We start from the raw sequence: 13,478 nt of genomic DNA on the forward strand, positions 1-13,478 counted from the left end.
AAACGAGCACAACATCAGGAAACTCACCTTTGAAGTAATCTGTTTGGAGATGGTATAGCACTGCGAACTAAGCAGTAAACGGATTTACTCTTTACTCATCAGGGTTCACTTATTGACTCGAGGGAGGTATGATATGGCTGTTGACCGTGAAAATAAAAAGTCGAGCGGACTACGTTTTGTTATTTAGATTTTGGATGACACTTCGTTTCGTAAACACTCTTGACCTTTTCTTTCCGAATAAAAAGGGTCCGAGTCAGTGACGCATTTTGAAGGATTTTCAACTGGGTGGGGCGTTCGAGAATCTTTGTCATAAATGATGTAATTTAACTACGTCAAAATGCGCGCGACATGTAATTAAAACAACAACAATAAAGAAAGAAGACGTTACGTTTACTCGTCTTATTTTGTCGTTACAACATTAACAGTTGTAACAATCTTTGACAGCCAAAGTTTGGAAATACAGTTGAATCCCGATTACTCGAACCAAAAAAAAGGATCGTTGCGCTTCCCTCAGTCAAGCATTGCAATTTTACCCCCCCCCCCCCCCCCCGATTACTCGAGCTCTCCGAATACTCGACCCAATCTTCCTTTTCTCTGGGGGTTTGTAAAATCGGGATTCCACTGTAGGCTTCAGCTGGCAAGGACGAACTCGATGACCGGGAAAATTTAACTGTTAAATAAAGTTGTCAGAGTTGTCCTCGCTGATTGGCCAGAGAAACTGTTTCCTGGCCAATCAGAAAGAAGGAATTTAAAAGCTAATGGAACTGGTACGGTGAGAGTAAAGGCCCAGGGGCTCTCCCGAGCTTTGTGCAAATTTTCGCCCGAGTTGCTGCCCCTGGCTCTTCGAGGATGCTCTCCCACTGACGAGCCTTTTTATGACGACTGGTTTCGAATTCGGGGCCCGTTGCCTACATTCTGAGAGACTGGTTTTGGTCTCCTTGATCCCTGTTAAAAGCTTGCACATTTTTTTTTATTACTCCGTTCCGTCCGATACAGATCTAAGTCATTTTCTGTCATGATAAATCAATTTCACCATTTAAAGTGGCCAGCAATTGCAAAAAAAAGTTGTAGTTTATCTTATTATCAAGAACTTTTAGAAAGATTAACGAATAAAAGTCGGCAATGTAAACTTTAAAATAAGCTCGACACACAGAAACCTGCCTTTATTTAATGTGTCATAAACAATTTACCAAGCTTTAAGTTAAGCTTTTTTCGCCACCATTTGCGTATATATCTCACATTCATTTTTCCACCTCATACTCTAATTCAGGCTGCAACTGTTCAGCCGAATTAAGTTCAATTCAGTAGATGTCTCTCCTGGTAAACGATAAGTAGAGACCTGTTTGTCATGATATATTTGTAGTTAAATTTGTTTTCTCTTGGCCTTAGTCCCCTACAAGTACCCAACTGTGGAAAATAGTTGTGCAAAACTTTGCCGGTACTCAAGTTAGACTATGAGCTTAGATCATATGCACAAGCCACTCAACCCCACCAGGTTGGTCCTCTGATCGATCAAGGACAAGTCACAAAGGTCCCTAAAAATGTATTATAATACTGAGCGATTAATCATTTTAGATAACTTTCTCAAGTGTCTATTAGCAAAGATGGAGGAATGCTTTAAGGTGAAAAGTGAGAATGCTAGCTTTGTAACATTGCCGGCTGTATTGTATTGATGGCTGGTATCGGTCAAAATACTTGTTAGAGGGTCTAGATGGAGTTTAACTGATAGATGAAAATTGGTCAGAATTTGAACTGTCAGCTGAGAAATGACTCTTTTTTTAACTGTTGGCTGAGGTCTGTGATCTGCAACATATATTGAAAACTGAGAAATTGGCTGAAATTTTAACTGATAAGTGAGATTCCAGCACTCCCTCCACTCACTAAAGTTGCTCCAAAATCCAAACAGTTGCTCGATAGTTGCTTTTGAATAAGAAAATTCCCCAGATATTTGCTAATTTCTCTCTGATAATAAGATTTCTGAGCATTTCCATGCAAAAGAAATATCTATTTAATAAATTTTAAGGCCAAAATTTGTTAATTACAAGAATTTCTTTCACTAAATTCTAATACCAATCGTGAAGATACCGATGAAGCATAAGTGAAGCATTTTCTAAACTTTCTCGAAAATGTTCGGCTAATCTCGTTAATCGTCGGAGAAGTTCGAAAATTCTCGTAAACTTTCCTATGGCCTTTGAACAACACTCGGACAATCTTTGGAATTCTTCGGTCTTGAAATTGCATATTAAAAGTTAAGTTACTCGAAAGAAGTAAAATTGCCCACAAGTTGCCGAGCATCTTTGTGACAGCCCAACCCAATTAAGACTAACCGTGGCAGTTTTTTATAAATTTCCGAGAGATTCCACGTTTTATAACTTTAACCATATACAAGACTTCCGTTGTAGTTGCTTTTAATCATTTAATTCACGTAATAAATGAAAAACAAAACCTCATTATTACATTCTGAAACAAACACACTTCAAGTCAAGTCAAATACCATGACATTTTTCTCGCCATGCAGGGGAATTTCATAAATTTTGAACACATTTATCTCTTTTCCGTCTTGATCATGGGAATACTTTTATTTACAGACAAATCCGTGAATACAATTAATTGTGTGAAGATCTCTGAATACTACTACATTAACTAATTTATTAAAATTCACATTTTATTTAACCTTCACCGAAACGCCAGCAATTTCTCAAGATCAACAGTCATGGTAGATGTTAAGAGGATTCTGTTTCCTTCTTACACCAAAATCCCCGACGGCATTCGTTTTTCTTGGTGGCGGAATGAATGATGTTTCTCTTCTTTTTACACCAATACCCTGGAGGACATGCGGAGGAATCTTCTTCCCGCGTTTCATCGCACTCGTATTCATGTGGGCAGCCTCGTTCTGAAAGGAAATCGATTGCTCGCTTTCTTCGGCACCAGTACCCTGGTGGACAAGCACGGTACGAAAACATTGAGCGAGGCTGGCTGATCTGGACTTTGCTTTCCTTGCACCAAGAACTGAAAAATGTAGAAAAACAATACTGACTTTAGCATGCACATTCCCGATGTAGGTCACTGTTTACAAGTTTTTGACTGTCCCTTTTCCGACACAATCTAGGAACTCCCTGGCACGAGTAAGATCGGTAATCTTATTGGGGTGAAAGACCCTATCCCCGGCGGTCTCCGTTCGCGTGTGGTTTATAAGTTTGCATGTGCGGGCTGTAATGCCTGTTATGTCGGCGAAACCACCCGACATTTTGCCACACGCATGCATGAGCACTTAGCCAGTGATAAGGCCTCACACATCTTCAAACACCTTCAGAATTCAGAACGTTGTCGCTCCTTGTGTTCAATAGATTGCTTTCATATTTTAGATCACGCCTCTATCAGCTTTCAACTTAAGATTAAAGGAAGCTATCCATATTCAAAAGGAACTACCTTGCCTCAATCAACAATTACACCATGTAAATCTGAAATTATCCTTCTAATTCACACATTTTCACGTTCTGTTGTTACTACTTGTCTTAATTAGCATTTTTTGTCTACTTATTATTCAACTCTCTGTGCTTTGTAAACCATTCAACTGAAGATGACAGATGCTCTGTCAAAACATGTCTTTAAAACTTAAAAAGATTGTCGTTTTTCTTAAAATCTTTACGTGTCTGCTGTTCTCAAGACCTTTTGGATAAGAATAGTGCTGTGAACCGACTTCTGAGTTCAAGTACAAAAGGATAGATACCAATTCAAGGACTTTGGCATTTTTAAAGAACACTTCTGTTACCAGCCAACAACAACAGACACCATTTTGTTTTCTACACAAATGATGGAACACAACTGTTGCTCAGGACCCATCTTAAAAAAAATAGCACCCTTCTCGATCTTCCCCAGTTTTAACCACCAATACCTTGTGGATATTTTCAGCTACAGTTAAGTCTTAACTTACTTGGATTTTTTCTTTTTTCAATGAAAAGGTAAAAAACATGAGTGTTACACATCGCCGAACAGTGTGTGTTGGTGTAACTGAACCAAAAACATTGACAACTATACTTACTCCTCCGGACACTCGTCTGGATCAGTTGGACGATCTACAACCAATTCGCTTCTTCGGCACCAATATCCGGGGGGACAAGCTTCAGCGCTTCGTTTTGACCGGCATGTAAATCCTCGAGGGCATTCAGCTGAATCAAACTCGCGTTTTCTCTTGCACCAATACCCGGGAGGACATGCTGACGAAGAAGATTCATCTTGTTGTTCTGTGAGCTCTTCAGCCGCGAAGGCAGGTGATAATACTCCGTATATACCCAGTAAAAGGGCTATAAGTGTGATTTGATGCAACATTCCTGTCGATCAAGAGTAAAAGGTGATTAAAAATTACTGTATCAAACAGAAACATGTTAGTTAAACTAAGAGAAGAAAGCCTGCCGAGGGAGCCCCTTTGAAAATTGTTCAAACCGGACTCTACCCAAGATAAAGTGAGGTGCACATGTTTTACCATCCTGTATTACTTTGCTTCGTGCATCATAAATATTGCTTCTAGCTCGTCAACCAAAACTGAGGACCATAATAAATATAGGGAAATGGTTATAAAGCCCGGCAAAATTCTTTGTTCTATGTTTTTGCTTTTTTTTCTGGCCTTCACCGTGCATAAAACACAATAATTTATGAGAAGTGTCCGAGCAACCAACCAATAAAAACGTGGCGCGTACGTTATTCACCCAAAGTGTGCGAATGCAAATCAAAACCCGGATTGTGCATATGCTCGTGAACCTTCCCACATAAATCTTGGGATTTTTATTTGTACATGTTCCTTTCAAGTTTGCTGAGCTTCATAGCAATTTCCCTCCATTTACAATAATAAGACTGAATAAAGTACATTGAAAATTTTCCAAAACAGCAAAGGACTGACTTTATCCAGTGAGCATAGTGGCCTTCTTGGTATATGAACTAACCGTTTACTTGACGCGCAAATGATGGCCAAAAAGTTCTGATAATGTTCATAGCAAATTTTATTTAAACGTATTTTTACAAATGGAACAGAACAAAGACTCCCCCCCTCTATACCCAGACTATGGCAGACAACCTAAGTAATGTTTTTCCTTGTTTCTTTGTTGTTTGTTTTTTTTGTCTTGTTTGTTTACCCCCTTTGAAATTTGGTTTTTCCTCAGTGGAATTGCACCGCCCTAGGAAAAATGGCTCATCCTGGAAGGATACCCCGATCCCTACCCCACCCCAAACCGTTCGGGAAATTGACGCTGGATACTTTTAGCTTTCTACCATTATGCTGAAAATTATCCAGCCCTAATTGCATCTCACGTCACCTTCTGTTGCTAAAATAGCTGAGTGTTAAATCTGATTTCCGCAGTGTTTATTGAATGTTGACAAAGAGCGCTGTGCCTGACATGATGAAAAATATACTGAGCAAACAACTGATTCAAGAAATGTCCTCATGTCTTCGATGAATAAGCAAAGAAAAGTAATTTCCTTTTTGCTTAATTTTCCACGTCGACTTTTCGTGATTTTTTTCTTTCTTCCTTTCATCAATTGGAGAGCGCGTGAAAAACACTAATTGTAATCTTAATGTACGGCAAAATTGTATCAAAAATTATTCGTCTTTGGTTGTTAACGGTGAAATTTTACCCACATAAGAAGCCTAATTGCTTTTTTTGTCTTTGAATATATCTATTGTTCTAAGCTTCTCAATTTTTTTAAATAGTGTAAAGAAAAAATAACTGTTATAAATTTAAGGCAAATTTTTATATCAGACTTAGAAAACGTGTGAAGTCATCGTGGATCTGAAATATCGTAATTTTGATTGAAAATCTTTCTGATCTTGAAGAAATGGACCTAAAATAACTGAATGTATTAAATAAAATATTCGACAATTCCTATTCATTCACTAAAAGAAAAGAAAACACAGCTGATAAATGAAAATCAGATTTGTTTATTGAAAAATACGATCTATTGTTGAGTTTTGTATTTTTTCCAACAAATTGTTTAGTGATCAGAGCAGCATTATTCTTTGATGACGCTATAAAGCGCTGTATCGTTTTGTTTTTAACTGAGTTAATTCTTTTCAATGCCATCTTTCGCTTTTTACCATTCATCTCTTTGAAATTAAATAAAATATGTATCACTAAAGGGTGTGCAAAATCAAGGAAAGTTGTGAACTGAATTTAATAATGAAAAAGGCATGCGGGCAAATTATATCACTCGAAATTAAAATAGGATTTTGGGAAATGAATTGTTGCTCGATTCAACTTGGATAAAATCTTAACACTGTGAAAATGGATTAGAATTGGACTCTAAACTATAAAAAAAATCGGAATCAATTTATGAAAAACATTTCCTCTGATTACTTGAAAGGACAGATGGAATAGCTTTAATTATACAAACTAAACATTGTACTGTAAGCGATTAACTAGATACTTAATTGAAATTTTTCCTTTTTTGTACACTAAAGAGGCAAAAATTGCTGCCCTTATTGAGATCAAAAAACATTGTGTAAAAATTAAGAGAGATTTTCTTAAGGAATATTGAATTAATATTAGGACAATGTAAACGAAACTTTGTCTATTTAGTAGAATCCACAACGAACGATGAAAAATAGAAAGCTCTCACTCAAGTTTTTTAATACGCTCTTTTTACGTGGGGGTGTAGGCAAGTTTTAGTGAGCTAAAAGCTAGAAATACATCGGATATTTAGATAGTTTAGACCATCTCCATACAATTGAATAAATGCAATAGGATGCCGTATCTTTGACGATGTTCGGTAAATCAAACAAAGCTTTTGTCAGGTAGGAAAATTATTTCTTTTAAATCATTTTTCACAATACAAAATGGGGATTTCATTGTCTTTTGATTCGGAAGTATGCGTGTTAAGCCAAAAATTGTTTTCATTTATAAGCTAAACCTATTATTAAAGATTGTTTTATATGGTTTAAACCCGTAGTCGTCTATTTAAGATTTGCCACACGAGAAACGGTTGAGACCAGCTTGATACAAAGGGAAGCAGCATATTGAGATCTGTACATTTTCAAGAAATGTGTATAGTCAAACTCTGGTCCAAATAAATACGTAGTATGACTTTAAAATTGTTAAATATGTAACTCCCGTTGGTTCGTAACAAAAGAGAAATTAGCGCTTATTTTCTAGTCACAATCGTAACCCCACCATGCCATGTGGTCAGACAGGCACAAAACGCATCGTACCAAAGGAAAAATCAGCCTAAAATTGTAAGAGATTACAATAAAGTGGATACTAACGTACCTTTTTTACGCTGATAACTATGGAAAAAAATATATCCTGTGTAAGACCAATAAAGGGTGTTTGAAGCAAAAGCAAGATTAATCGCGGGTCCCGCCGCGAAGTCGTGTATTTGCTACAGGGTGGCGACTGTGTCGGTGGCTTAACAGGGCACATCGCTTTATAGTCAGAGGCCTAATTGTGGGTGTTTTAATGAAGTGTTTGTCTTCGTCAATGAAAGGATATCCGAAGCTAATCTAGACACGCAGATCGAATGTTTAAATTGTGTAATTTGTTATTGAACCTCGAATCCGCATCCCCTTGAACGTGATACAATACAGCAGACTGAATAAACATTTAGCCGGGCGAAGATCGCTTTTAATTAGTGCGTGGTGCGATATTTCCGGGAATCGAACTAACAATGGGTCGAAATGCTCCTTAATTCATTTGAACCATCACTCTAGCTCTCAATCACTCATGAAAATGAGATTTGTTATCAGCTAAATGCATGAACGCAACGGAATCGCGAACGCAAAATTCCTCCATCGCTACACCTTGCGTATGATAAAGAGAGCTCACATTAAAACCCATTCAACCCATTCAAAAGCGATAGACATCCCGAGAACGATAATTGATCTGTTCAATTTCTAAAGGAAAGTAATAGTTAGGAGGATATTGAAAATACCATTATCTCGTTTTAACAAGAATAATTGGCTTTTTGATTCTCAATTGCCTTTATGTGATTAGATCGATATCACATTCTTTTTTTCAAAAAGATAGCTACACATTAAAATTATCTCTCGACCTATGCTCACCATTTCTTTAAAAAAAGAACTTTTAAAAATTCACATTTTATTGCGCAACATTTAAGATTCTAGCAACGCGAATAGAAGGTGAAAACTCATTCGAAAAAAATGCATGCTGATTATTTACGATGAAGATTTCGTTTTCTGTATACTCTGCTAAGGTTTGAGCGATTGTTATTTCGCTGAAAACGTTTAACCACAAAAATTCGCTAAGTATATAATCTGTGTCATATATCAGGGAATCAGATCGCTTTCAACAACAATATATAAAAAAAAACTTTTGTCAGCCTACGCAAGCGCCTGCTATGAATGAGCTTTGCTCGTAAAACGCGCCGTTTTATCGAGATGCCAAATCTCGAGGGCCTGTTGCTTTTGCCAAAAATTCTTTGCTTCCAAGTTACTCGAGTTTTGATTTAGAGTATTTTGTATTTCACAAAATCAGTTTCAATCACAGGCCAGTTTTTCGTTGCATTTGAAAAGGGGTTAATCGTATCCTGCTATAATTTCTGGCACCTTTGCTGTTAATTTAATTATTTTGCCATAACTTACAATTTTGGAAAAGTAGCATTTTGAGCACAACAACAGGGCTCACTGCCTGCCCTGAAGTAGTATGGAAAGATCTGATTACTCAAATTTCACTGAAATACAAGATAATAGGTGTATGACGAAACAAACGCGCTTTCTAGATTTTTTTAACAAAACCCCAATTAAGGAATGGTATTAAGCTTGGAAATTATACGAACTCGAAGAATTAAATTTGATTGTTTTATGTCAATTTCGAAGGAGTGATATAGAAACCGGGAAATAACAGGGAAAGCCATTTGAGAACCCTCCGAAGTCTTCCTTAAAAGGTTTAAAAATCTCATAATCTGAGAATTAAGTCGTTTGCGGAGCAATTTAGCAAGCTTTTGTTATAAAGCGGATTATTTCTCCTTGATATTTTTTTTTTGTTTTGAAACACTCGAAACAAAGGGCAATTTTCTTAAACCCATTAAAATTAACGTGGTGAAATGTTATCCATCTAAACCTTTTGAATAGTGTCAAAAGAAACCATTTGAAAAAACGAACTAAAAAACGGCAAGCCTGTTTTAATGCGACGCGAGCAAGCTTAAGGTGCGAATTTAATGAATCGCGGTTTCTAAAATAACAACGAAAAATTAAAGGCACTATCAGGATTCTCGCTGAAAAAGTTAAAAAACGAAAAAAAAGGGTTTATCGGTTTGCTATTTTATCTACGTCAGGTATTTACGAGAGAATGTAGAAATAAACTCACAATGAAAAAACCTTTCAAGGACGATGGGTTACGATAGAAAGAATAATTTTTTTCGTGAAATCAGGCATTCAATCATCTCGAAGTAAAAGTTTTTAAAATGAGAAAAAACTGGGCAGTTTGTTGTTTCATTTCTTGGTAATTATCGAAGATTATTTGCAGAAAAGCGACAACGTTTGATTGCCGGTAAAGAGGTTGAAAACGTGTCAATTTTCATCAAGCCAAGTTTGATGAAAGAAAATCTGTCGCTCGGTCAATACATTTAATACATCCGATGTAAAAAAGTAAAAAATGGTTAATATATGCATGTGTCTGTTAAATAACAGAAAATGGAATTGTTGTTCTTGCCATTTTAACTCGTAAGGCTGAAAATCGGAGTTTTACGCATGATACGGGTATATTTGAAAAACGAAAATCGGCGGTAAACGATTCTAACTTGTAACTATCTACTCTACTAGAAAATGAAACTCAGAAAAGTCGTACAACGTGTTTGTTAATTATTTATTTGCAATTTTCAGCGCGAGCACTGCTTGTTCCGTGCCGATTGTCAATTGTGGTGACGCAAAGAGATAGATGACATGGGGATACCCGCCTGTTTAGCAAGAAAAGTATTTTGTGTGTTAAGCGCTGACGTTTTACCTGTGCAAATGTTGTCAGTCAGTGAAGAGCAAGAAAAACAAGTCAAAATATCTTCTCAAATGCAGGGTCACCCGAAATATCGTTTAACGAAGTACATCGTTACCGTTCATTAAACATGTTTAATGACTCTCTAGTCTGAAACGAACCTCGTGACCAGTTAATGAACTTCCATGTTTTTGTAATTTTACAATGACTCAGGATAAACACTGTTTTTTTGTTGATTAACAGAAATTAATGCGATTACATTCAAGTTTTTATTAGCAAAGGATCTGGGATATCGATGATTCAAACCACACGGCAAGTGTGACTGACTCATTTTCCTAGCCTGAGTATGAATGTCAGTTTTCTTGAGAGTTAGTCCTCTTAAAACATAAAGTGCACTGGTTTTCAATCTTTAGCATTTACTTTGTTCAGTATTTGAAGATTTTAACCTTCATACTCTGGAATTTTGGAAACTAGGCCTTTGACTTCCATCCTTGAACATGGAACAAAGTCACAATTATTTCGCTTTGCAGCAGTAAATAAATTGGCAATCGGTCGCAGTTAACGAGTTTCACACGGGAAAGAGAACAGACTCGGGATTTTACAGTAGTTATTGTTCACCTTTAGGCTAACGAATGACAATTTTGCTGTGACGGTACATGTGATTTCATTTCCTACTTGTGTTATTGATAATTCTCTCCTAGGATACTGACGTGATGGAGACATGACCGGTAAAAATAAAGGACAGTTAATTAAAATTTTGGACAAGTGTCGGTATATCGAGGGTAGAAAACAACCTGACTGCAGTACAGTACTATGATTTATAAACTTTAAAGTGATCAGTTGCCAAACCATAATATAATAAACACTGGCTCCCGGCAGTTTTTTCATTTCAGTGTTGATAGCTACTGAGCTTGCCTATTCGGTCGCACGCCGCGGAAAATGAAGGAAATAAACCCTTGTATCCGCATGTTTCATTGAAGTTTTTTGTGCCTAAACTTTAACATCGGTCCCCAAAATAAAACACAAGGCACTACATCATAGTTACTCATTGAGTTTAGTTACTTATGTCAGTCCACCCTAAGTAAACTACTAGACGTCTAAACTAAAGAAAGAAAAAGACAAGTTACTTTCCAGGTGACAATTGCAACTGATTCGAAACTCAATGCACGGTTTTCGATTCTTCGAAACTCTCGATAACTAGCACCTAAAGTGCATGGCTTCCCTTCACTCAGTCAAACGGTGCAATTTTACCTCAAATTTCCAGAACTTCCCGATTACTCGAACCAATTTATGTTTGCCTTAGAGGTTCGAGAAATCTCAATTCACTGTAGATATCTTTTATTTTTATTTTTATTTTTTTTCATTTTTGTGCAATTACCGGTAATGGGATGGACTGCTCACGAATTTATTTCGCCAAACTGCTTCTCTTACAGAGGAATCGAAGACCCTTTTCAAGAATATGCGAAACAAGGCTGCGCGCGTTCAACTAACGTGAAGCATGCGAGCAAGAATGCCGAAGTCGGCGGGCAAAGCCAGCCGGCGAAGAGACTTCTGCGGCGGATAGGCGAAGTAAGTCACTTTTCTCGCGTCTCGACAGCTCGCGACTCGTTCTCGCGGCTTCACCATACACTTGCGCGTGTATTCCCAAACGTGAGCCTGCTCGTGGACTAAACTACGGTGAAAAAATCAGTTACGGAGCATACGCACCCCCCTCCTCTTCCTCCCCCCCCCCCTTTCCCCCGCCCGACCCTCCACCCCGGCGCTCACCCAAAATATGAATGGCCTTTGATATAAGCCCAGTACAAACGTTTTTTTCAGTAAAGAAAAATAAACCCAGTAGTAATCCTTGTGTTTTTTCGACATCTAATGACATCAGATTTCACAGGGCAGCGGACACTTTGACTAAAACTCACCTTAAAATCGGCGTGAAAGTGAGCAAGTCCAATCACTGTATGTTTGGGGTGATTCGACCCCGAGGTTTGACTGTAGGTCGACTTGGGTAAAGAATATATCTGCTTGGGTCGGAAACAAGCTCTATTTCCTCTCTAACGGAAACGTCTTTCATCGCAGATTCGGCAGAAGTCACTAAACAGAGGATGTGTACATTTCTACATTTGGCATTACGCAGCAAAAAAATGTGAAAGAATTGTGCAATGTTTGCTGGTCGGAAGATTTCTTTTAAAGTTTAAATCATGCAGGTGATTTAACTGCTACCTGCACGTATTACAGAAAATGTACTCTGGGCAAATCTCTATAATCTAACTGAATGTTTGCTTTAAAGAAATGCACCCGTCCCTGTTTCCTAAACGTCAGTCCAATATATTGATCGTGTCAAACAGAGTTACATTGAAAACGGGCAGAGCAGGAATAAGCGCAGTGATAACAGCGCTCGTCTCCCACCAAAATGGCCTGGGCTCGAATCTCCAACCCAGCATCATATGCGGGTCGAGTTTGTTGTTGGTTCTCTCTCTTGCTCCAAGGAGTTTTTTCCGGGTTCTCCAAAAACCAACATTTCTTAATTCTAATTCCATCGAGACTCCGAGGGCCGTAGGTGTGTCCGGTCGCAAGACTGTCATGTGCAACTCTCGTTAAACAACAATGTTAAAACGTCCCGTGCCACAAAAAAGGAAGTCTTACTGTCAACTTCTTTTCGTCATCTAGGCCTAATGATTTACAGAATTTACTTTTCATCAAAACCCTCTGCAGTAGTTTCAGAAATAAAAGTTCAATTAACACGTCAGCAAGACAAACTATACCTTTTATCTTCCATACACTGCATGTAACGTTAACACGACGTCAACCACCTTTCCCACCTTTCCAGTGAAAGGTGTAGGAGTCTGGGTGCCATTTGAGATGACTTTGAGATAGCTTCATACCTGCTGTGGGCAAAATACGCTGCAAGCTACGACAGCTACAGAAATTGAAAATTTCACAGTGAATTCGGATTTTACTGGCTTCGATATTTGTTTGCTGTCGTGAATTGACTTATTTTTCTAAGAGAGGAGGAGGTTAAGGATAACCAGAAACACATGTATCCGGGTGTTTACCCATCGATTAACGACGGGTCATTTCCATAACAAAATTCAGTTGCAAACCAGGAGTTATTAATATAACATAACAGTATAATACCCAACCTTGTTCCTAGGGTCCGAGGTTGTGTGATACTAATAATGAACTTCAGGAAGAAACAGTGACAAGGAGAAAAATGTATTTGTATAAATAAGTTTGCCATATCGTAAGATAAAATACTCTTGATCTTTATCAGTTCGCCGATCGTAAAGTGAGGGGAATGTTGTCTATTCTTTTTTTTAACAAGTTTTCAAAGGATAGACAAACCGTCCACTGACCCTGTAAGCAGAGCCTTAACCTTAAGTATTCGGTGGAGAATAACCTTACGTCAAACGTTATGTGCGAACAAATAGTTATCTTATGCCAAATCACCGTGGAGGAAAAACAATTAAGAATTCTCAACCTATCCTGTGGGATGCCCAAAAGCTAGCCAAAAGTAGTTGTACTTTGCTCTTGCGGCTCTTCTTCTTACGACTT

General features: G+C 37.8%; 1 protein-coding gene across 2 annotated transcripts; it reads right to left on the minus strand.

The window, feature by feature from the left end:
* Window positions 1-2,391: 2,391 nt before the first annotated feature.
* Window positions 2,392-11,967, minus strand: LOC144663208 (uncharacterized). 2 transcript variants are annotated; one of them, XM_078524133.1, is made up of 3 exons: window positions 11,846-11,967; window positions 4,043-4,331; window positions 2,392-3,009 (listed from the first exon to the last, which is right to left on the minus strand). In XM_078524133.1, exons 2-3 carry the CDS (start codon window positions 4,327-4,329, stop codon window positions 2,724-2,726), a joined length of 573 nt encoding a protein of 190 aa, XP_078380259.1. In that variant the 5' UTR covers window positions 4,330-4,331; window positions 11,846-11,967; the 3' UTR covers window positions 2,392-2,723. The 2 variants fall into 2 exon arrangements, with proteins under 2 accessions (XP_078380259.1, XP_078380252.1); XM_078524126.1 differs by lacking the exon at window positions 11,846-11,967 and adding an exon at window positions 7,257-7,414.
* Between the last annotated feature and the right edge of the window lie 1,511 nt (window positions 11,968-13,478).

The sequence above is a fragment of the Oculina patagonica genome, chromosome 1, assembly GCF_052425735.1.
Source record: "Oculina patagonica isolate OP01 chromosome 1, crgOcupat, whole genome shotgun sequence".
Classification (NCBI taxonomy): Eukaryota; Metazoa; Cnidaria; class Anthozoa; order Scleractinia; family Oculinidae; genus Oculina; species Oculina patagonica.